We start from the raw sequence: 27,191 nt of genomic DNA, 5'->3' as shown, positions 1-27,191 counted from the left end.
ATAATATATATATACACTGTATATTATAATATATAATTTGTTTTTGTTTTTTTTAATATTTAAACAATTTATATACAAATATATATGTAATATAATAATACATTTTCTAATGAAAAGGTGCACTACCTGACTCTGAGCTCTGCAATCTGATCAATCATTTGACTCAAAGCTTTATGTGTCGCCAGTATGTCTTTCCTCTCCTTCCCAGCACACAGTTCTCCCACCTTTCCCGCTTCATCCAAAATCACACGAACAGCAACCTCACCGGGATCTCCTGAGGGGGCCACACACCACAACATGGTTCTAGAACGTCACTCAAAGCAGAATAGTAGGGAACAAAAAAACCTCAGATACATACCTGGTTGTCCATAAGGGTCTTTTAGCCAAGTTTTAGCCTGGATCATCTTTGATTCAATCAAAGCCAAAGATCTCCTCAGTGCCTCTATATCCTGATACAAAGATTACCACGAAATTATTCAAAATGATAATTATATAATCAAAATGATGTTCTTGGTCCATTAAGGACATGATATTAATTAAAGCAAATATTAAATATATAACCCATGTAGCTATATGTGTACATTTGATGTGGTATAAATTAAGTCAGTAAGGTCAAATATTATTTTTTTATTTTAAGCAAATCTTACACAACAAGTTGTGAGTAAACGGTCAAGAGGCTATTTTTAGTTTTTTGTGAATGGCTGATGAATGACCATTTTGGTGCACAAGTCATGTTTGTGGTTAAAAATAGAGTGACGTTCATCAACAGAATGACTCACTCAAAGACTACATAATGTGAGGATTTTGCAATATTTGAGTGTGAGAAATATTAAAGTTAAAAGTTAAAGTACCAACGATTGTCACACACACACACTGGGTGTTGCGAAAATATTCTCTGCATTTGACCCATCACCCTTGATCACCCCCTGGGAGGTGAGGGGAGCAGTGGGCAGCCACTGAGTAGGTCTTATAAATAACTTTATAAGACTGAAAACAGTCCCAAAATAAATATAAATATAAATATTTCTCATTCATACATAGTGTAGTTTAAATCTTGCAGTTTTAGATTGGAGATTGGATGTGTCATATTAGTTTTGCAAATGCATTTTCGATACTGAATATAGCCGGGGGAATTTTATTTTTGTAATTATTATTACTATAATTAGACTTATTTTAAGTACTGGTAAAACCCATAGCAGATATTTAGTATTTAATTATAGATACATAGTTGACTGAGAAATGTCATTGTTTGGATTTAAAAAGGCCTTTGTCACTGACAGTGTTTGTGGGCTGATTGCTGCAGGCTGGCATTGGTTCAAAAAAAAAAAAATTGAAAGATAGGGATTTTGTCGTGTTCTACATTGTAGGCTGGAGGTGTACGCCTGTAACATTATCTAAAAAAGTTAACATGCTAATGTTGATACGCTATCACCTGACTAATATTAGTAAAGAGCAAGTTGCTTTTCCTTGTATTGTAAACTAATTGAGAACGCATCAACAACGCCTCTGCTGGTTGCAGCCAAGTAGTGCAGTGCATTTTACCTGGAGTGCTTCCAGACAGTCAATGCATACAATTACAACATGACATGCAGCTGAGATAGGCTCCAGCACCCCCCGCGACCCCGAAAGGGACAAGTGGTAGAAAATGGATGGATGGATGGACATCACCATTTCCAGTTTCTCTTTACAACATGTTTGAAAGGGAGTAAGAAGAAGCAAAGCGTATTTAATCCTACCCCTTTTCCATTTCATAGCAATTACCTAACACTTTTGTTCAGTTCCTGTTCTCAATTTGTACACAATTTACTCCATAAATATTACATTTTTAAAACAAATAAATATTAAATAGTGAAGTATGTTGTATTGCATACAGTGAGATGAGTAAGATTATCAATACATTCTAAATGTTTATCATGTTTCTTTTTCTTTGTACTTTGTAAACACTTTGTGTTTGAACAGTTTCTTAAACTAACTCATATTACATTGTTTGATTTCTTTACTTAATCCATTCCATAATTTATTTCCACATATTGATACAGTAAAGTATGTGCATACAAATGTTTTAAATACAATTTTTCTCTGAGGTTTTATTTATCCTCTCCTGTTGAGAAGAATTCTTGTACGTTGTTGGGTAGCAGGTTTACTTTGTGCAACATCTTGGCTGTTTGAAAATTCCCTATATCGTGGAATTTCAGTATTTGTGATTCAATAACTGAAGTCCCTTAAATAAATGTTCTCTTTTGTAACACCGTTAGTGAAGGAACGTTAAAGTTAAAGTACCAATGATTGTCACACACACACTAGGTGTGGTGAAATTTGTCCTCTGCATTTGACCATCCCCTTGATCACCCCCTGGGAGGTGAGGGGAGCAGTGGGCAGCAGCGGTGCCGCGCCCGGGAATCATTTTTGGTGATTTAACCCCCAATTCCAACCCTTGATGCTGAGTGCCAAGCAGGGAGGTAATGGGTCCCATTTATATAGTCTTTGGTATGACTCTGCCGGGGTTTGAACTCACAACCTACCGATCTCAGGGCGGACACTCTAACCACTAGGCCACTGAGTAGGTCTGTGAAATGTACTTTTGTAGTTATTTCCCCATATTTCTGCACAATAACTCAGACATGGTAACACTAGCGAGGAGTAGAGAATATGGAGTGATTTTTTTGTTCCAATACATATTTAGCTTAATTCATTATTGATGTATTTCTTGTCACCTTATGTTGTATATTTTTATAAGAGATTTCCTGTTAATTTTATTACACCCAAAAATGCAATATAATTTACTCTCTCATCGTATATTGTGTTTGACTTTCTTTTCTACTGTTACCGAATAGCATTATTTTAGTTTTACTGAGGTTTAAGAATAGTCTGTTTTTGTCAAACCAACTCTTTGATTTGTTAATTTCTTCTGTTATTATTTGTATTCGCTTGTGTGCGTTCTCACCAAATTATTATTTGAAAAACAACACGATAAAAGGAATGGACGCTGTTCACATTTGAACCGATACGGTACCAATTTTCGGCACTTTTGTGTGTAAATATGAATATTTTTGCTGATAAAATACAAAATTTCATTGCAACAATTAAAAATCAGCTGCATTTTGCCCTAGTCAGTAAATATCTCCATATATGGTGGAGATTTACCCAAAGAGCTTTGTGCCAACCCGCCATTTTTATTCAGTTGTAGTCAATAAGTTCCTTCTTTGTCTCTCTCCTTTTGTTATGGGGCAGACTGGCTCGTACATGCACACGCATCCTCCGCTGTTGCCGTCTCTTATACAATGTAGCGTACACTTCTAATGTATATCTGTCAGTAGACTCGCTATGGAAGTGCTTAAAACTAGCGGTACAACAAAGATGGCATGGAGAAGATGTAGTCAAAGTGGAGGCACGTAAGTAAGAGCGCCCACAAAAAGAGAGGGTCGGAAAGCGTCCTGAAGCTGGCGTTTAAAACATAATCTGTGCAACATTTGAAGCACAACCACATGGAAGCACCAGGAAGTGTTTACATGGAGAAAATGATGACCTTTTAAACACACAGACAAGGGAGAGGCGTCTTGTCTTCCTTAAAGATTGTGGATGAAATGTTTCCTTGACAGCATAGAGTGTTTACATGTAGAAAATAATCCGATTATGACCTGTATCGTCTGCAAATAATACTAACTTTAAGTCTTTTGTAACTTTACAAAAGTGGTTTGTATAAAGATTGAACAATGTTTGGTCCCAGTATTGATCCCTGGGGTACGCCACAGGATATATTTAGTGTTGCAGAGGAGTGTTCGCCTAGCTTCACCTATTGCTTCCTGCTTCTTACACAGTTCAAGGTAGGTAGGTCTTTATGGTCATTGCAAAAGTGCAACGAAACTTAGTTTTCAGCACTGTAGCCCCCACTCCCTCCCCTCTGTTGCAAGTCTCGATTTGTATGTTGTAATATGTAATATGTGCTTTGCTATGAACTTTTTTTCCCACTCCAGACTGTTCCCCCTTAGGAGCACAGTCTAGATTGTATTTTTTTACTCATCCTCCCCCAGTGTTGACATTTTTCCCATCTTTTACGGGGCGCCTTCTGGCGACACATCAGCGTTCCTGTTTTGTAACCCTGTACACTGTTTGTTTGGCCAATCTTGAACGGGTTTGTGCTGAAAACAAAGTTTCGTTGTACTTGTGCAATGACAATAAATACCTACCTACCTTCAAGACCAACCCTCTGATGCCCTACCATTGTAATTTTTGATAAAGATATGATGATTAATTGTTTCAAATGCTTCAAGTTCAATATAATTTGTAATAATCAGTTAATTGAACAGTTGATTATGATGCCCATCCTTCATCAATAGGCCATTAAAACTGTTATATGTAATATAAATACCGGTTAATAAATGCCCAATTGTTCTCCATATAATAGAGAAAACCATTTATTTCCAGCTCAGGGGACGATCAAACACTTGAGTGGAGCCATTCACCTGCTCATGTATTATGGATGTGTCTGGATCAGCTTATTTTTATATAATTTATGACCTCGGGAGGAAGGCAGCACTTCCACCCCCCCAAGCAGCACACACACACAAACTACGCAGAGACACAAAGACAAATCATTGTGTGCACATGTGTGCATCAAAACATGCTGCGTTACAGGTTGGACGAGTGATTTTTATCATCTGTGTTGTTAAAAAAAGCAATCGAAACATTTCCGAGCGCGGTTAAAACAACATTACCATGTCATACACTACCTGAGCTGGTGAGTAAAGTTATTAATATATGCAGGTTATTGCCATCTATTTACAGCAAATTGTCTGAAATTAGACAGATGCACTCCATATGACAATATAGTGATGGGTTACATATACAGTACATCAGTTGACTGAAACACACGACACACAGGCTGTTAGCTACCAACACTACACTACGTTTACATTTATAAAAGTTCATATAAATGTTTCTCGTAAACTACTGTACACACACATACACACATGTGCATGCTGGAGGCTGCAGATGGGGAGAGAATCAGGCTTACCTTCTACAAGGAGGAAAATAATGGAGGAGGAAGGTAAAGAAGGAAAAGGAAAAAGGGGTTACACTATCAAGCCAAAAGAAAAAAGTGAATCACAGAAAGTAAAGAGTGGCCTTAGAGATGCTCTCTGCGGCAAAGAGGCCTATTAGAGTGTATCCGTGCACGTGTGTGGCGAAAAATGCAATCTAATAAGTGCTAGTGTCCGGGCGAGCGTCGTACCTTGTTAGCCCAGGCGTCTTCGTCCCACGTGGTGAGCTGCAGGACTCTGATGATCTCGTTGATCTCGCCGCTCATCTTCTCAAAGGTGAAAAGTCGGTTCCTCTCGGCCTCCTCCACGCCAGTGCCTCGGCCGCTCTTGGTTGCCACGAAAATCTTTATCGCTGAGGACGGAAAGTTAGGCAGAGATCATTTGGAATGTCATCACGACAGAGTTAAATGGGTTTATTTCATTAGGGTCATTCAGGTGGGGAAATGGATACAGTGAGTAAAGTTTCAGGTTAAGGCGTCGGTCAGCAACCCGCGGCTCTTTAGTGCCGCCCTAGTGGATCCCTGGAGCATATTTAAAAAAGGATTGAAAATGGAAAAAGATGGGGGAAAAAAGATTTTGTTTTAGTATGTTTTTTGTTTGAGGACAAACATGACACAAACCTTCCTAATTGTTAGAAAGCCCACTGTTTAATATGTTTGTGCGTATGCTTCACTGATGAGAGTATTTAGTGAACATCGTTTTGTCCTACTAATTTCGGCAGTTCTTGAACTCACCAGAGTGTGGACTGTGACGCAACAGTTTGTTTACATGTCAAATATTCCATTCCTTTGTCTCATTTTGTCCACCAAACATTTTTTGCTGTGCTTGAATGCATAAAGGTGCGCTTTGTTGATGTTATTGACTCGGAGTGCTAATCAGGCATATTTGGTCAGTGCATGCTAATCAAGTTAGTATTATTTGCGGATGTTACAACAGCGTTTTGTTCAGGAGAGAACACACAGGAGATAATACAAATAATAGCAGAAGAAATTAACAAATTAAAAAGATGGTTTGACAAAAACAGACTATCGTTGAATCTTAGTAAAACTAAAATAATGCTATTTGGTAATAGTAGAAGAGAAAGTCAAACACAAATACAAATAGACGGAATAGAAATTGAAAGAGTAAATGAAACCAAATTTCTAGGTATAATGATTGATGATAAATTGAACTGGAAATCTCACGTAAAAAATATACAACATAAAGTAGCAAGAAACACGTCAATAATGAATAAAGCAAAACATGTTCTAGACAAAAAATCACTTCATAGTCTATACTGCTCACTAGTGTTACCATATCTGAGCTACTGTGTAGAAATATGGGGAAATAATTACAAAAGTACACTTCATTCATTAACGGTGTTACAAAAAAGATCAGTTAGAATAATACATAATGTTGGATATAGAGAACATACAAATCCTTTATTTATTGAATCAAAGATACTGAAATTCCACGACATAGTGAATTTGCAAACAGCTAAAATTATGCACAAAGCAAACTATAACCTGCTACCCAAGAATATACAACAATTCTTCTCAACAAAAGAGGAGAAATATAATCTTAGAGAAAAATGTAATTTAAAACATTTGTACGCACGTACAACACTTAAGACCTTCAGTATATCAGTATGTGGAATTAAATTATGGAATGGATTAAGCAAAGCAATCAAACAATGTACTAATATGATCCACTTCAAGAAACTCTTCAAACTTAAAGTGTTTACAAAGTACAAAGAAGAAGAACCATGACAAACATTTTCAATTTATTTCATCCATTCATTCATTCATTCTTAAAGTAATCTTACTTATCTCATCATATGAAATATGACTTTCTTCACCAATTATTATTATTAAATTCTTACTATTATTTATTTATTTATTTTTATTGTGATTACATATGGAGTTTATTGTGAAAAAATTGAGAACAGGAAGTGAATAAAAAAAGTTTCAGCAACTGTTATATAAAGAAAAGGGGTAGGATTAAATAAGCTCTGCTTCTTCCTACTCCTTTTCGAACATGTTGAAAAGAGAAACTGGAAATTGTGATGTATCATGTTGTATGCTTGCATGTTCGAAATAAACTCAAACTCAAACTCAAACTCAAACTCAATGCTAACATGCTCTTTAGGCTAGCTGTATGTACATATTGCATCATTATTTGTAGGTATATTTGAGCTGATTTAATATCCTTTACTTTTATGGTCTTTGTATATAATTTAGTTTTACATGTCTCATGACACGTTATCTCTTTGTAATATTGGCTGCATTTCAGTCTGCCGTTTCCTTTAACTTGGACACACACATCTATACCTTTGGCCATTAAAAGCCAGTAATTTCCAGGAGTTATCGCACCTTCTGAGTAGCCTCTGATTTACTAATGGTTTCTAACGTTGTAAAAATGTGTAGAATAAATATTACATTTCAACATTTCTGTCAAAGAAGATTTGCTTCAGCCTGCGACACATACAGTAGTCATTTTGATATTAGTTATTATAGCTAATATAGACACTTACTGTACGTCATGTGTTGCATTCATTATAAGATTTATATAAGGCTTTTAATTTTTTGCGGCTCCAGACAGATTTATTTTTTGTATTTTTGGTCCTATATGGCTCTATCAACGTTTTTGGTTGCCGACCGCTGAGTTAAGGGTACCGGTATTTTTTAGAGGCAGTATAGTACCGTTTGTAATTCATTAGTACCATGGTACTTGATTAGTACCGGTATACCGTACAACCCTAGGTCTAATTTATATTTGTCAGTGGAAGCTCTAAAACTACAACATTGATGACAGGAAGAATACGCTGTTGAAGTGGAGGCACGTTAATAAAACCGCCCACAATTTGGCGCATCCTTAAGAGACGGTCAGAAAGCGGCTTGAAGATGGTCTGTAAAACATAATCTATGCAACATTTTGACCACAAGGAAGTGTTTTAAATTTAGAAAAAAAAACTATGTGTGCTTCATTCACTAACGGTGTTACAAAAAAGCTCAATTAGATTAATACATAATGTTGGATATAGAGAACATACAAACACTATTTATTGAAGCACAAATATTGAAATTCAACAATTTGGTGCATTTGCAAACAGCTAAAATTATGTACAAAGCAAACTATAACCTGCTACCCAAGAATGTACAACAATTATTCTCAACAAAAGAGGAGAAATATAACCTTAGAGGAAAAACTAATTTCAAACATTTGTATGTTCATATAACACCTAAAAACTTTAGCATATCCATATGTGGAATTAAATTATGAAATGGATTAAGTAAAGAAATCAAACAAAGCACCAATATGATTCAGTTTAAGAGACTGTTCAAACTACAAGTTAGTACAAAGTACAAAGAAGAACAATTATGATGAACATCTTGAACCCTTTTTATTTTTTTTAGATAAAGATTATTTATGTATTTAATATTTGTTTACATACTAAGGTATAATATGCATTTATTATTTATTTATTGACTGTTCTGTAACAGAGAACAAGGAAATGGGATACAATTGCTATGATATGAAAAAAAGCCTACTCTTTTTCGGACGTGCTGTAATGAAACAACTGGAAATATGTGATGCATTACATTGTATCGAATGCATGTTTGAAATAAACTGGAACTGACTGAACTGAACTGAACTAAACTGATCTGAGTGGTATTGAATGTACATACATTATTTTTTAACAAAATAAAGTGGCTAGCACACAATAACTGAGCATAAACAAAAACTACTATTGGGTCCCATTTAAATCATTTGGGCTTTGCCCTCAAAGCCTTCCTGTATCCGGAGACTTACTCCCTGACTTTGTAAAGAATAACAAAATCACCAAAAAAAAGATTTTTTGATAGCAAATACAAGAAAAGGAAAAATATAAATCTAATCACTTAGTATCAACATCCGGATTGATAACCCCTACTTTACATTGAAGCTTTAGCGGTTAGCTTCTTGTGTCGTCCTGCTCGTGTGTGTAGCATGCTTAGCCACTCCTTTTCCTTTAGTCCTCCAGTGATAATAATACTTGGAAGAAACAGTTTTTTTTCCGCTGTGCTTTGACGAAACTAAATTTTTTTCTACCATGGTGGTGAGGATTACTATCTTAGACGCCGTTTCACACTGTGGATAGACGATTCGTTGGTTGCTGATTGCTCTAAAATTGGAGCCGGTGTTCTGGCAAGACCTGCACCCACCTGGAATTTATGCAACCCCTGCATGTGTGTAACAAGGAATATGGAAATGGTTTCTTTTTATTTACAGGTAATGGCAATGGTGTCTCGATACATGCAGGAAATGCATGTGGTGCACTTAGAAAGCTGTGAGCTGATGCAGTGTTTAAGACAACAGCTCGCAATACAATGCAGCGCCTGCAACTAATGACTGTCATCAGTGTTGCTATAGCAACCGTGGCATGCTCAGTGACCTGCTCTCTTTGGCTTTTTGTGGTGCACTCACACACGGACACTCGCACACACACACGCACACGCACAGACCTGATATAAGGACAGGAAGCAACTCTTTAACGGTGCTCATGGAGCTGACGAGCATCTGTCTGTGCTCCTGGTGCGTCAGCTCCTGTTGTCGCTCCTCAATCATCTTTGACATCTTGGTCATCCCTGCGGCAGAGACAACGCAGATTTACCAATTGAGTAGTTGACATGCTTTGAAAGTGAACACTCATGCGTCGCACACCGCTCATCTCATACAAAGTCAGTCGGCAGCACTCAAGCGTGAATGAATAACCTCGCTGTATCATATTTCATACAACTAATGCGCACAGCTCAGCATATTTGACCCTTTAATCGGTAATGACACGTAGCATTTTATCGGTGAGGAGGCTCACAAGGAGTGTTAACAACTTTGTTCAACAAGACCTTTGACCTAGATAGTAGATTTACTGGTAACACTTTATAATAAGTACACACTAGTATTAAGCATCTATAAATACTGATTTCATCATTTATATAGCATATTTCCGACATGAATAATCAATAGTATACAGTTTATGAACAGAATTAAACATGTTTTAATAAGCTCATCTTTAAAAGGCTTAATGGTTGCATTTTTGCACTTAAAGGGGAACTGCATCCATCCATCCATCCATTTTCTACCGCTTGTCCCTCTCGGGGTCGCGGGGGTGCTGGAGCCTATCCCAGCTGCGTTCGGGTGGAAGGCGGGGTACACCCTGGACAAGTCACCACCTCATCACAGGGCCAACACAAACAGACAACATTCACACTCACATTCACGTATTAGGGCCAATGTAGCGTTGTCAATCAACCTATCCCCAACCCATTATGCTGTATACATATATACATACACACACACACATATACATACACACACATATACATATATACAGTATATATATATATATATATATATATATATATATATATATATATATATATACACATATATATATATATATGTGTGTATATATATATATATATATATATATATATATATATATATATATATATATATATATATATATATATATATACACATACCTACATACATATATATACTTACAAAAATCCCCTGACGAGCAGGGAAACCTGCGAAACAGTCTTGTAGGGATGATATAGCCTCAGTGTTTTTTATGACCTAACGTATATTCCACTCTACCCTGGTATTGAGCACTGTATAACGGATAAACCACAGAAACCTCGACTAAATATACACTTACATATATTTACTGTATACATACTGTATCTATGTATATATATAACATATTGTTATATATATCATATATACAGTACATATATATGCTGTATATATACAGTACTAACTAGTAGATAACATAACTGTGTGTGTATACTTATATCGAATATATGCTTCATAAATGATGAATTCAGTATTTACTAATGCTTTATTCATGCTTAATGTACTTATTATAAAGTGTTACCAATACTTTTGAACTTCGCTTGTCTGAGTGCTGCAATCCCTGCTTTCAATCGCAAAGTATGCAGAAACGTTTCCTGCTGACCTGGCCCCAGATTTTTCGTGTAAGTGACGAGGTCCTCCATGGTCTCCACCACTTCAGCTACCGTCAGATACTCCAGGATACCTTTGCACACACGGACGATCTTACGCACCTGGAACACAACACAGAGATGAGCAAATGCAGGGCGATATCATTGCTGCAAGGGAGTAAAAAAGCCTTTTATTGTTGTGGCTGTGTGTGTTTACGGTCTTGTGATGTCAGTCTTGTGACCAAGAAGAGGTTTGATGAAGAAGCCCGGTGACCATTATTATATTATCAGTGTGGTTTCACTTTAGGAGTTGACCTCAAATACCCAACACACACACGCACGCACGCACGCACGCACGCACGCACGCACGCACGCACGCACGCACGCACACACACACACACACACACACACACACACACACACACACACACACACACACACACACACACACACACACACACACACACACACACACACACACACACACACACACACACACACACACACACACACACACACACACACACACACACACACACACACACAAAATTATGACAGAGGAGAAGTAATTTGATCTCAGTGATTAAATCTAATTCCTCCATTACAAGACTGCTTAAATCTTGGAGCTCAGTGCCTCATCTTGTCTGTGTGCTGCTATATAAAGCTTTATTTCCCTGAAAGCTACCCCACCGCTAAAGCACACACACAAGTAGACATACCTAGACAGGAAAAAAACACACATACCTCCGCCTCATCAAAAGTAAGCAGCAGGTCAGATGTGGCAGACAAAATCCCTCTGGATCCGTCGATTAGGTAATCTCGAGCAGGGACTGAGTACGGGTCAGTCTTCAGCATCTGGGATGCTTGGACCAGTTTGGATGAGGAGTTCTCTACCCTGCAAACACAGAGGAACACCAAAACATATTTACTTCATCAAAAACCAAGTTGTATTAAGCAAACGTAGGACGGACAGCCAAGGGAGTATGTGTCGTGATATATTTTCGTTGTGGGTTGACATCATGAAACTTGTGTTCCAGCATGAGCACCCTCTAGCTTAGACCTCACAGGTTTTCATAGGCTTGAAGAAGATGATGAATTTAGGAGCACTTGAAAGAAGCCAAGACCCTCCTACTTGTGAGCCCTGCTGGTCAGGGTATCGATGGCTGCTGGTTCAGCTATATTTAGGGGGGGTTCACGTTTCACATGCCCCCTCCTGAGCCCTGTGGGTAAGATTTACGGTACCATGTATGTGTGTTTATGTATGTGGGTGGGGGGTGGGAGGGGGTTGTCAGATTTGCATGCTCCGGACTGAACTGAAATTAGACCAATAAACAACTGTTACAAAGCCTTAAATGCAATAATGAAAATACATGCATACAAGTAGGGATGTGCAGTCAGAGTAGTAATTAATAGAATACTTTTTAATATTTGTTTATTATGTGTTATGCATGTATTTTCTGTATGACTGTAATTGTTTTTAAATAGTTTTGTTCTCAAACATCTTCAAATGTGTACATTTCCTGTTTAAAGGAAGCTAATATGAGGCTGCCGCAATAGAGATTGTCTGCTTGGGGCCTGATTTACTAAGTTCCCAACCAACGCATGCTAAACAGCGTGTGCAATGTATAAAATAGCATGTATAATTAGTGGCCGTGTTGCGTGTGATCTACTAAAACTGCATGTGCAACTGTAAAGTGGTGCAGACCGCCTTATTTAAATGAGGATTCTGCGTGTACTATACGGGGCTTTCCCCGATGGGGACACTCATTTCATGCACATTCATGTTATCTACCTACCTGTGGTGTTTTGCTATGTTTTCAAACATGCAGGAGACATGTTGTACTTTTTATGGGCATTCATCTACAATTAAACCACTTTTTCTTTCTTTTTTAATCGCCGAAGGTGCGCTAATTAGAGAGAAGATGCATCAGCTAAAGACGCAAAAAAAATGAGAACTTAGAAGTTTTTTCAAATAGGAAATATTTGTGAAAAAAAAATCCATCCGTCGTCATGCTTTTATAATGATTGTAAACAACAGGCAACATTCCAAGCGATGGATGTTGTTTTGTTTTTTAATGCATTCTAAATCTTAAATAAACGTAAATAAAAGTCCGCTTACAGCGGAGCCAATGGGAGCTCCACTATTTCGCCCATAAAATCCAATAAATAACCATTCAAAAAGCGCCAACAATACTCCATTTACATTTCGTGACTTGAATATTGACCAAGTATTCATGATATTGTTATTATAAGCGCTAACACAGACAAACTATTTATAGCGGCAACATGTCCCTATGTTTACATTATCGAGTGGTTTCCTCCCTTCCTTGCTCCCTGTAAATTTATTCTGGATCATAAATTATGCATCTCACCTGAAATGTAGATGGCTAAGGATATAATCCCACAAATTGGGACACTTTTATAGCCATTTAGGACCTGAAAATGGCAAGAACGACACAAAAAGTGCTTGTTCCCCACCATAATTTGATAATTCTGTCACTTCAGGACAGTCAAGTCAATGCAGCCTGATGTCTGTAGTGCAGCATTGCTGAGTCAGACACATAACGGCGAGGTCACCCTATCAGACGTTTGGACGCATGCTGGAACACAACAAACGGCCTCTCAGCTGCATGAATGCTTGATGCCCGTGGGCTGCATCAGACAGAACACTCAGCTCTGAAGTGGATCTTTGTTGCAGGTGGGAACTCTGCCATATTTTCTGACTTTAAAGTGCTCTAAAGTTCTCTTTCTGCTCAGAGATAACATTAAATATGTGTACCACACTGGACAAGTTTAACTAAACATACTTGATGAATGCAGGCGGCATGTCTCTCTTCAGCACCTGGTCCTCGGTGGTTTGAACCGTTTCCTTCCCAACCTGAAACACATGAATTGAAACACCTGCCATGAATTAAAATGCATGGTAACTGGAAATATTGGCTTTGGTAGATATTTCTGAACTGGCATATTCAGGTAGGCTAATATTGAACAGATAGTGGACAAATAAGAAATATTTGCCTATTTGGTAGCAGATTTTCACAAAAACTACAAACTCCAAAACCAGTGAAGTCGGCACATAAATCGTAAACAAAAACAAAATACAATGATTTGCAAATCCTTTTCAAGCTACACTACCGTTCAAAAGTTTGGGGTCACCCAAACAATTTTGTGTTTGAGCCTTCATTTCTAAGAACAAGAATAGACTGTCGAGTTTCAGATGAAAGTTCTCTTTTTCTGGCCATTTTGAGCGTTTAATTGACCCCACAAATGTGATGCTCCAGAAACTCAATCTGCTCAAAGGAAGGTCAGTTTTGTAGCTTCTGTAACGAGCTAAAGTGTTTTCAGATGTGTGAACATGATTGCACAAGGGTTTTCTAATCATCAATTAGCCTTCTGAGCCAATGAGCAAACACATTGTACCATTAGAACACTGGAGTGATAGTTGCTGGAAATGGGCCTCTATACACCTATGTAGATATTGCACCAAAAACCAGACATTTGCAGCTAGAATAGTCATTTACCACATTAGCAATGTATAGAGTGTATTTCTTTCAAGTTAAGACTAGTTTAAAGTTATCTTCATTGAAAAATAAGGACATTTTAATGTCACCCCAAACTTTTGAACGGTAGTGTATATTCAATTGAATAGACTGCAAAGACAAGATATTTAATGTATAAACTGGAAAACATTGTTACTTTTTGCAAATATTAGCTCATTTGGAATTTGATGCAGGCAACATGTTTAAAAAAGCTGGCACAAGTGGCAAAAAAGACTGAGAAAGTTTAGGAATGCTCATCAAACACTTATTTAGAACATCCCACAGGTGAACAGGCTAATTGGGAACAGGTGGGTGCCATGATTGGGTATCAAAGCAGCTTCCCATGAAACGCTCAGTCATTCACAAACAATGATGGGGCAAGGGTCACCACTTTGTGAACAAATGCATAAACAATGTGTCGAACAGTTTAAGAACAACATTTCTCAACGAGCTTTTGCAAAGGAATTTAGGGATTTCACTATCTACGGTCCGAGATATCATCAAAAGGTTCAGAGAATCTGCATCAAAAAGCGACATCAGTGTGTAAAGGATATAACCACATGGGCTCAGGAACACTTCAGAAAACCACTGTCAGTAACTACAGTATGTGGTAATCTGTAAGTGCAAGTTAAAACTCTACTATGCAGAGCGAAAGCCATTTATCAACAACACCCAGAAACGCTGTCGGCTTTGCTGGGCCCGAGCTCATCTAAGATGGACTGATGCAAAGTGGAAAAGTGTTCTGTGGTCTGAGGAGTCCACATTTCAAATTGTTTTTGGAAACTGTGGACGTCGTGTCCTCCAGACCAAAGAGGAAAATAACCATCCGGATTGTTATAGGCGCAAAGTTCAAAAGCCAGCATCTGTGATGGTATGGGGGTGTATTAGTGCCCAAGGCATGGGTAACTTACACATCTGTGAAGGCACCATTAATGCTGAAAGGTACATACAGGTTTTGGAGCAACATATGTTGCCATCCAAGCAACGTTATCATGGACGCCCCTGCTTACTACAGCAAGACAATGCCAAGCCAAGTGTTACAACAGCGTGGCTTTATAGTAAAAGAGTGCGGGTACTAGACTGGCCTGCCTGTAGTCCAGACCTGTCTCCCATTGAAAATGTGTGGCGCAACACAAAGCCCAAAATACGACAACGGAGACCCCGGACTGTTGAACAATTTAAGCTGTATATCAAGCAAGAATGGCCTGAAAAGCTAAAAAAATTGGTCTCCTCAGTTTACTGAGTGTTGTTAAAAAGAAAGGCCATGTAACACAGTGGTAAAAATGTCTCTGTGCCAACTTCTTTGCAATGTGTTGCTGTCATTAAATTATATGTTAATAATTATTTGCAAAAAAAAAATGTAATATGTTGTCTTTGCAGTCTATTCAATTGAATATAAGTTGAAAAAGATTTGCAAATCATTGTATTCTGTTTTTATTTACGAATTACACAACGTGCCAACTTCACTGGTTTTGGGTTTTGTAAATAAACTCTAACTCAATTACAATCAGTGTTCTGAAAATGTATTTTAAAAAGTAATGAATTATAGTTACTCGTTACTTTACCAAAAAAGTTATTGAATTACTAACGGAACTACTCTTTAATAAATGTAATTCACTACTAGGGAAAGTAATTTATACATCTGTTTGATAGCAAGTTCATTTAGTGCGGTGCTATGCTGCTTGCACGAGTAAAAATATCTTTCTTTCATTGAACTTGCTGCACATATGACGCTGTCTTGTTGTTGACAGAAAACCACATCAGTAGTAGCATGTCACGTTACATCAAGCTATCTCTAACAGCGTTGTAACGGACCTAAATGTAATTTATTAGATTACTCGCTAGAATAGAATAGAATAGAATGGACTTTATTGTCATTATATTTGCATATAACGAGATTAAGGACTCCGACTTAAGGTGCGGTAGTGGGAACAAATATGGGGTAAAAATAAATTACACAAGAGGTAATAAAGAAAAAGAAAAAACTAACAATTGAAATAAACAGACTACTATCCAATAAAAATAATAAGCAATCCTGTACAATATACAAAACACTATAGAATACAAAATACTGTAAAATATAGACTTAGACTTCCTTTTTATTGTCATTCAAATTTGAACTTTACAGTACAGATAAGAACGAAATTTCATTTCATCAGCTCATGGTAGTGCAGGATAAAAAAGCAATAAGGTGCATACAGTATATAAATAAATAGGTTACTGTACAGATAAATATATTGCACTTTTTCACATGCGTCCACGTTTATGGATGTATGTTATATTGTCTTTTTTATTCCAGCGAGTTAATCCATTTTGGGGGGAGTTGGGGGATTTTTATGATGCGTTCAAGAGTCAATATACAGTACAAGACAAGAGTACCGGAGTAATAAATAACAATCAATGTCGGATGTATTGCACTCGAAGGGTAATATTGCTCAGTAGGGTATTAGGGTAGGATATTGTATAGGGGTGAATTATTATTATAGGTTAACTTATATTAATAGTAAAAGTAATGTTAAGTAGCGCTATTAAACAACACTGAACACAATAAACCAGATCATTCATTATATATATATATATATATATATACACAGGTATATATACATATATATATATATATATATATATATATATATATATACATATACATACATACATATACATATATATATATATATATATATACATATATATATATATATATATATACATATATATATATATATATATATACATATATATATATATATATATATATATATATATATATATATATATATATATATATATATATATATATATATATACATATACATACATACATATACATATATATATATATATATATATACATATATATATATATATATATATACATATATATATATATATATATATACATATATATATATATATATATATATATATATATATATATATATATATATATATATATATATATATATATATATATATATATATATATATATATATATATATATATATATATATATATATATATATATATATATATATATATATATATATATACACATACATAAATACATACATATACAAACACATACATACATATATAGAACTATGAAAAAACTGCGACTTATAGTCAGAAAAATACGGTAGCCATATTTATGCTAAAAAAGGGGTAAAATAAGTCAAATATGCTTAAAAAGACAGATGTGTGATGTTGCGAGGGATAACCGTAATCCTGAACACGCTCAAAAATATAACTATTGATTTTTTTTTTTACTTTTGCCAAAATTTAGTTGAGGAATGTACTTTTATCCTTAGCTGCACCGAATTTAATGATCTGGCAGCTGTGCTGCTGCCTGTCTGCTTTCTGTTGCTGTGCCTGGTTTTCGGGCTACGGAGCACAGCCACAATCGCATACAACAGATACCCATTTCCTCTTGACTATTTAAGCTCTCCAGTTCATTCACTCGGCGTCAGTAGATTACTGATGATGCACCCTTCCAGTTGCGTTCATCCCCTCTGCCCTGGCTCCATTCATGCTCCTCGTTCCTGTGGCTCTGCCGTGTAATGTTTACTTATTCCTCTTCACACCTTCTGTGTGCGATTTCCGTTTCCTCCACACTTTTTGTGTGCATCCTTAGTTGTTTTTCCTAATTTCTTTTTGAGTGAGCTTTTTGTTATTATTCTTATTCCTTTCATCTCTGCGTTGGGGTCCTACTCCAGCGAAGGCCGATCGTGACAAATCTAGTGGCCAACATGGACCCCGCAGAATAGGAACGCTTTCAGTCTGCGCTCACTGGCTATGGACAGACGATTGATGATCACAACTAGCTGCTGCGTGATTTAACGGTGGCCTTCCAGACGCTGTCTACCAATGTCGGCACCCTCAGTCAGCGTGTCAATCAAACGAGCACTGTACTGCGACTCAACCGGAAGGAAGTCACGCGACGACGGGGACCTTCCCACCTTCACCAGCCGCTTTTCCTCCTACACCTTGGGAGCCCAATATTTCTCACTTGGACAGTTTCTTCTGTCATGTCACACCCACCTACAGAGGTCCATGGAAATTATTTTAATATTTTTGTGGAGTTCTGAGCACACACAAAATATTAATATTAAAATAGAGTAACAAACTGCACATGCAGAGGGCATACTATGTAATAAAAAAAAATAAATACACATACAGTAGGGGTTCTGAACCTTTTCAACCTTGGTGCCCAGGGCACATTCAATTATTAACACTGAATTACTTTTGATTTGAATTGTATTCAATAATTATATGGAACTAACTTACACTTTAACATGATAACCTGCCTTAGGACCATGGATGAAAATTAGTTATTGTGCTAACTCCGGCATATTTACATTGTTGCTCTATGTTGATGAATATGCATTGTCCTAATTCAAATAAATAACCAAATCAATAATAAATTAACTTTGCCAAAAGATATGAAACCATGTGCTAATCACAAATATTAGTATCAAGGCTTAGGTCAGGCTGATTTAAAAAAATAAATACTAATCAAATATACTGCAAAAAAGGGACTCATAAATAACTGATAAACACTAAATTTACATAAAATTACAGAGTGCTAAAATAAATTAATCATAACTAAATTAATAATAAGAAATAATAATAATATACATGTTTGTTATACTGTCAGTAAAATTTAAGTGCAAATGAAAATACGCCTTCACCACTTTAAACATAATTTTTGCACTTAAGCATCTTTACTATGACTTAGAGTCCAGACTTGGGAGCTCAACAATTCCGCCCATAAAATCCGAAAAATAACCATTCGAAAAGTGCCAAAAATATTTAATTTACATTTCGTGACATGAATATTAACCAAGTATTAGTGATACTGTTATTATAAGCCCTAACGCAGACAAACTATTTATAGCGGCGCCGTGATCACTACTGTGTGTCCCTATGTTTACATCATCGAGTGGTCTGCTGCTTCCTCACTTCCTTACTCCCTGTAAGTTTATTCTAGATCATAAATGAATGCATCACACCTGGACAGAAGACGTCTGAGTAGGTATTCCGACAAGTTGGTACACTTTGACTGCCATTTAGGACCCAAAAATGGCCAGAACGATACGAAAAGACGATCTGCCTCTGCTTACATGTTCAATATTGAAGTGCAACTTTGTTTGTCAATACTTTATTTAGCAATTTCATTTGTTGGTTTGCTTGTGTACATTTGAGGGCACCCAAGCCCCTGCTTAACATATTTTTTGCTTTTGTTTGTGACTGCAAAATTTTGCTAAAAGACAAAGTATAATTTATTGTTTTTTATTTGTTTTATTTAACTTGAAGATGTAAAAGTTTGCATTCCAATTAAATGTTAAAATACACAAGAAAGTGTATTGCATTTGAAAGAATATACATGCAATATTATTATGTATAATCATTACACCAGTGGTTAATTTGGTCTCAAAAAATACTAAGTATGTCATTATTTTTGACTTTGTAAATATTGACTTACTAAGACAAAGTAATGACTAAGTCAAATTAATGACTTACTGTAAAAAAGCGTTTGCAATAAGTGTTTTAAAAAAAGAGTTAAAAGTGGGGCCACATGCTGACATATGCTCAACTCATCATGCTTAATTTATTACAGCATTTGGGAAGCCTGTAGTTGATTTTTATTATGTAAATATTATATTTGTATCAACATGTGATAGCAGGGACCCTGCCATTCAAAACTAGGCTGCTACATAACTAATGATTAATGTAGCATCAAGGGTTGGAATTGGGGGTTAAATCACCAAAAATGATTTCCGGGCGCGGCCACCGCTGCTGCTCACTGCTCCCCTCACCTCCCAGGGGGTGATCAAGGGTGATGGGTCAAATGCAGAGAACAATTTCGCCACACCTCGTGTGTGTGTGACAATCATTGGTACTTTAACTTTTAACTATAGCTGAAAAAATAGTACAATAGCAATAGGAGAGACTATTCATCCCTGAACACTATGGAGTTCATGTAAGCTTTATGATGCAGTTACATTATTATATCAACTATCACAGACAGAAACTCTTCATTTAACATAATGTCCTTTTTTGCTGCTTCAACACAACACAGTGCTTTATTGTTAAGGCGGCCGCCTTAACAATAAAGCGCTGCGGGAAACCCTGCACTTGGTATGTTTTCATGTACTTAAAACTAATTATTGCACGGATTTAGTTGAAACCAGCTATTTAAAACACATACAAAAGCATTAAGTAGTTCTTTTTTTACTTATTAAAAATGAGATTCATCATCATCATCATTTTGATTCCTTTCATGAAAATGCATATATACAAGCCATGTACAGTAGACACTTTCATTGTTTTTTTGTTTCTTATACATTTCCATGATCAGAAAGGAGCAGATTAACATAACATATCCAAGTAAACCTTATGTTTGTTTGATATTATCATTACTGCCACAAGTGGTGGAAAAGTGTATTACAACCGAGTACCACTGCAGCCCATACAGACCAGAGCTGAGAAACATACTTTTTGGTACCCATTTACGGAGCCTTCGCGGCCCAACGATGCCCTATGGTTAAGAAACACTGACAGACAGTATCTCATATGCATATACAGAGACCCAGCAAAGTGACTTTGCTATCTTCTTAACTTCTTTTGCGAATGTTCACATCACCATAGTGATGCAGCTGGATGGCAGAGAAACAACCCGCCCACAAACACACACACACACACACACACACACACACACACACACACACACACACACACACACACACACACACACACACACACACACACACACACACACACACACACACACACACACACACACACACACACACACAAACACACACACACACACAGGCGATGCAATTACTGCGAGATGATGACATCAGTCTCTCAGTGCTGCATTAGTGAACTTCAGTTAATAGACTTTTGCGGCCCCAGAGAGGCACATAAGGAATAGAAATAACAGCAAGCACTGGCATCCAATCATGTGATGCCTCTCTATAGACAAATGAAAGCAACTTAAACCCATGTAGTCATCGTTCTCTCGACAGGTACAATCATATATATTAGTTATTCTAAAGCTTAAAGCTCATTGATCAATTTTGCAATAGTATTATTGATTGTATTGGTATAGTATACTTTTCTTTTGTTTTTAAATGTGCCACTAAAACATCAGAAAGATTCCTAAAAGCTTGGCAGGAATGAAGCCCTGCAAGTTAAGCGAGTCCCGATAAAACCTCCCTGGCAACGTTTCCTGTAAGTAGTCACACTTATCATCGATTCCTCAATGTGTAATCATTGATTACTCAATGCATTATTCATGTGCTGCTAAGTGGATGACAATAATGCACACACAGTGGAATTGTGTGCGCGTTGGACATAACATGAGACAAGGTAGCACATTTCTCAAGACACAAACCAAAAAGCTCGGTTTTCAACAAACAAACCCTGAATTTTGCGTCATTGCCAATTAGCCAAATTAGACGATTACACCAGCAAAAAGCCACCACTCAATTCTGGCCCTGAAATGTCATACATGTGGGAATTCATGTTTCGCTTGATGAACCGCAGCTGCCCAATGCCGGCAGCACTCATGCAGCCCCGAGCCTTGATCATGCTTTACCATAGACAAGACACAATTACCTCGTTGCTGACTATTTCGTCAATAATGGCTGTGTGGAGTCATTTTAGTGAAGTATACAAGCTGTACTTTAACTACTCTGAAATATAAGAGAAGATATAATGGAATAACTGGTGCAATACCTCCAAAAATGTGCCTATTTGTTTTTAAGACAATAGCTAGCTAATGTTTATAAAATTGTCAACTCGATACTTATTAGAATGTAGCCAACACAAATCTATGATTTAGGGGTGCAGCTATAAATTATTTTAGTAATTGAGTATTTATCGATTATTTTGTTCGATTAATCAAGTAATTGGATAAAACACACTTTACAGCCTCAATGCATATTTTAAGAAAAAAATGTTGAAATAAACAAATATTTTTCTGATTGCAATAACCTTTTTCCCCCCCAATAAATGCACACTATCATCATGAGAACTGCACTTTTAACTTCCATCCCATCCATTTTCTACCGCTTGTCCCTTTTGGGGTGGCGGGGGGTGCTGGAGCCTATCTCAGCTGCATTCGGGCGGAAGGCGGGGTACACCCTGGACAAGTCGCCATCACATCACAGGGCCACTTTTAACTTGTGCATTAATAATGATAAAAAATAAATACAACTAAAGTGCACTTTATTGCAGAGGGAGTGCAGAAACTTTATCCGCATATTTAAAGCCATTCGGTCCGGACCTTATCGATTTTTATTAGTTACTAGGGTTGTACGGTATACCGGTACTAGTATAGTATCACGGTACTAAAGGATCAAAAACGGTACTATACTCTGATTGAAAAGTATCGGTTCCTGGGCATGACGTCACATTGCTGGTTTTACGAGCAGAGGAGCATGTTCGGCAGCGCACAATCACGGAGTACTTACAAGCAGACACAGTGTGTAGACAGGAAAGGGAAAACAAATGCATTTTGGCCTTAAAACTGACGATAAAGGTGAAGCTATAACACTGAAATGCCCTCAGGAAGAGGTGCTTTAAGACATGGCTAGCTAGCTAGCAGCGAACATCCATCCGCAGTCGGCAGTGTTTTAGCTACTTCTAAATCACTAATTCACGCCTTCATGGCAACGAATACAGTTTGTTTCTTTTACAAATATCATCCCTGCAGTACGAGGAATAGCTAAATAGGCTTCACTACGCACCGTAGGAGGACACAATAGCTCCCCGGCGTCACCGCAAAGAAAAGCTAGCGCGTCACACTGTAAACAAATGCCATGGGTGGATTACAGCCCTTTGAGACACTTGTAATTTAGGGCTATATAAATAAACATTGATTCATTGATTGATCTACGCCTGACATCCACTGTAATGATACCAAGCACAATAGTGTATCTAGTCGATACTACTATGATTACATCGATATTTTTTGTAGTCAAAAAATATTTTTTCTTTTTAAAAAAAAAATCATATTATGTTTATAAAGTCAGGAAATACGTCTCTGGACACATGAGGACTTTAAATATGACCAATGTATGATCCTGTAACTACTTGGTATCGGGTCGATACCTAAATGTGTGGTATCCTCCAAAACTAATGTAAAGCATCCAAACAACAGAAGAATAAGTGATTATTACATTTTAACAAAAGTGTAGATAGAACATGTTAAAACAGAAAATAATCAGATATTAACAGTAAATGAACAAGTGGATTAACAATCCATTTTTACAGCTTGTCCCTCATAATTTTGACAAAATAATAGAATGAGAAATTACACAATATGTTGCTGTGTATGTCAGCAGACATTGTTTGCTTACTTACTACTAAAAGAAAAGTTGTCGAGTATGTTCACTATTTTATTTAAGGACAAACTTGTTCTTAGATTGCAATACAGTACATATGTTTATTGGACCGTAAGATTTTTTGTTAAAATAAAGCCAATAATGCTATTTTTTTGTGGTCCGCTTTATTCAGAAAAGTATCGAAAGGTATCAAAATACATTTTGGTACCGGTACCAAAATATTGGTATCGGGACAACCCTATTAGTTAAACGCAAACGATTAATCGAAGCAACAGAATATGAATCAAATCTTTTTTCTAATCGATTCATTGTTGCAGCTTTAATTTGATGGTCACGAGCCTCACGGTAGGATAGAAGGTATCAGCCAACACAACTGTAAAGCTCATCCAGGGTCATCCAGTGACTAACATCCCAAACAGAAGCAGGTGACTCCTCTCTAGCGGCGCTGCTCACTTCTTAACAGTAAATCTATTTATTCCTCTTCCCTCCCCCCCAAACATACTCGGGAATGAGATCAACGTCGCCTCCTTCGGGAGCTCAAACTTTCAAGAGTCCCTCTCTCTCTCTGTGACAGCTCGCTCGCCCTGTTTTTCCCCCCTTCCATCAAACGCAGCAGCTCGATCATTCAGATGTTAGGTTGAATCGATCTCAGCCCGCACGCCTTTCAGACAGTTTGACACCATCTTGTTTGCATCTTAAAGAATCTCGGTGACCTACTTTTTATATGCTGGGAGGGGGTTAACGGTGTAACTGTATCAGCGTGCAGTGAGTACTTTTTACACCGTTGCAAGCGTGGAACTGACTCTGCTATCTTAAATAAAGTCTGCAAAACCAGAAGGTGTCCATCATGTCTAATTAAGCTTGTCTGCCCGACAACCAGCAATCTCTCTTTTAACACTTCCCAATATCTCGGCCATCATCGCCTCTTTGCCTTTAGAACTACACAATTAGCACGTGTCATTATGAGACACCCCAATCCGAAAACGCTTAATTAAATCTGATAACAGGAGCATCCTGCTGCGTCACAACACATCATAGACATGCCTGGGGCTGCTTTTCGCCTTCCTCTGCTCGCCGTCTGGATGGATCAACTGACTGAAGCCTTGAGGACCAGCAGAGAAAGAGAGAGACTGTAATTGGACAGTAGATCGGTTCATATTATTCAAATACACATATTTGTATCGTAATCAATACACAGCTGTAAGACTCCTAAAGGGGCGCCCATCCCAACCTTTGACCCAACCTCGCCACCCCAATACACACATACTTGGTAGGCCTAGCTAGGCCAGGGGTCGGCAACCCAAAACGTTGAAAGAGCCATATTGGACCAAAAATACTAAAAACAAATCAGTATGGAGCTGCAAAACATTAAAAGCTGTATATAAGTCTTATAATGAAGGCAACACATGACGTAAGTGTCTATACTAGCTACAATAGCCTACTATCAAAATGACTATGTGTCGCAGGCTGAAGCAAATCTTTGTTGACAGAAATGTTGAAATGTAATATTTATTCTACACATTTTTACAACATTAGAAACCATCAGTAAATCAGAGACTAATCAGAAGGTGAGATAACTCCTGGAAATTACTGGCTTTTAATGGCCAAATGTATAGATGTGCGTGTCCAAGTTAAAGGAAACGGCAGGCTGTCTTCTTCTAGTGGATTTATTGCATTCTTTGAAAGATGGTTAACATTTGCTGTGGTCTGGAACACCATGGCACATGAACAATTATCTGAAATGCAGCCAATATTACATAGAGATAATGTGTCATGAGACATGCAAAACTAAATTATACACAAAGAGGATAAAAGTAATGAGCTCAAATATACCTACAAATAATGCATAATGATGCAATATGTACATACAGCTAGCCTAAATTGTTAGCATTGATTAGCTTGCAGTCATGCACTGACAAAATATGCCTAATTAGCACTCCATACGAGTCAATAACATCAACAAAGCGCACTTTTGTGCGTTCACGCACAGCATGAAACGTTTGGTGGACAAAATGAGACAAAGAAGGAGTGGAAGATTTTACATGTAAACAAACTGTTGCGTCACTGTCCATGCTATGGTGAGTTCAAGAACCGCCGAAATTATTAGGACAAAACAATGTTCAACAAATACTCTCATCAGTGAAGCATACACACAAACATATTACACAGCGGGAAGGTTTGTGTCATGTTTGTCCTCAAACAAAAAACATACTAAAACAAAAAACCTTTTTCCCCCCATCTTTTTCCATTTTCAATCCTTCGGTAAAAATGCTCCAGGGATCCACTAGGGCGGCACCAAAGAGCCGCCGCCGCGAGTTGCTGACCCCGGCCTATACCGATATTCGATAGGTCAATTAACCCACGATAAGTACAAATTAAGTCGGAATGTTTTCCAGCATCAATAAATCGTCACGTCGATACTTCAAGAGCATTCACGCTTTTCATCGGTTTCAGCAGCTGCGTGCGTTCAGGACATAGTGAAAAGAAAAGAAGGGGGTCAATTCGCTTGTCCTTTATTAAGTGTCTTTGACTCTTTGTGTGGCAAGGCGGGGCTGCTGGCTATGGAGCCCCCGCTGGCATCACACAGTGCAACAAGTTAGCATGTAGTCACAAACATGGACAAAAATGGTCAAAAAACCAAATGACACCGCACCATCCATCCATCCATTTTCGACCGCTTGTCCCTTTCGGGGTCGCGGGGGGTGCCGGATCACGGGGGTCACCCTGACACCGCACCAATGACAGAACATTTCAGTTTAAACTTTGGAACAAGATGAGCCTTGCGCCCAATGTGCTCGAATACGACAGACCTGCATGGTCACTTGAAACAGAACCACTCGACAGTCCGCACTCAATGAGGTGTTCGGCCAACAAGCCAGGTCAGTGTGAACAAAACAACTCACAATGGTGTGCGCTCACAGAAAGTGTGGTTGAATAGACATGATACCATTTGATACTGTTATAAAACTAGCATTTCTAAAAACGCTATTTGTCATGTTGTCATGTCATGTTGGTGTTTCCTCACTCTGAGACTTCCGGACTTAAAGGGGAACTGCACTTTTTGGGGAATTTTCCCTGTTGTTCACAATCATTATGAAAGACATGACGACGGATGGAATTTAATGCATTCTAAATATTAAATGTAAATAAAAATCGGCTTACAGCAGAGCCAATTGGAGCTCCATTATTTCGCCCGTAAAATCCAATAAATAACCATTCGAAAAGGGCCAACGGTATTTAATTTACATTTTGTGACTTGAATATTAACCAAATATTAGTGATATTGTTAT

General features: G+C 37.4%; 1 protein-coding gene across 6 annotated transcripts in view; it reads right to left on the bottom strand.

Annotated features, from left to right (window-relative positions):
* LOC133657210 (vinculin-like) overlaps positions 1-27,191 on the bottom strand; it is a 54,902-nt gene that overhangs the window by 24,171 nt on the left and 3,540 nt on the right. For all 6 annotated transcript variants that reach the window (XM_062058236.1, XM_062058240.1, XM_062058237.1 and 3 more), the window contains exons 2-8: positions 13,816-13,886; positions 11,753-11,903; positions 11,023-11,131; positions 9,524-9,646; positions 5,231-5,391; positions 359-449; positions 127-274 (exon numbers count right to left, since the gene is read on the bottom strand). In XM_062058236.1, coding sequence (XP_061914220.1) covers positions 127-274; positions 359-449; positions 5,231-5,391; positions 9,524-9,646; positions 11,023-11,131; positions 11,753-11,903; positions 13,816-13,886 — 854 coding nt within the window. The remainder of the gene's footprint in view (positions 1-126; positions 275-358; positions 450-5,230; positions 5,392-9,523; positions 9,647-11,022; positions 11,132-11,752; positions 11,904-13,815; positions 13,887-27,191) is intronic.

Source organism: Entelurus aequoreus, linkage group LG09 (genome assembly GCF_033978785.1).
Source record: "Entelurus aequoreus isolate RoL-2023_Sb linkage group LG09, RoL_Eaeq_v1.1, whole genome shotgun sequence".
NCBI classification, from domain to species: Eukaryota; Metazoa; Chordata; class Actinopteri; order Syngnathiformes; family Syngnathidae; genus Entelurus; species Entelurus aequoreus.
The sequence above is the reverse complement of the archived record's forward strand: the minus strand, read 5'-3'. Positions and strand labels throughout refer to the sequence as shown.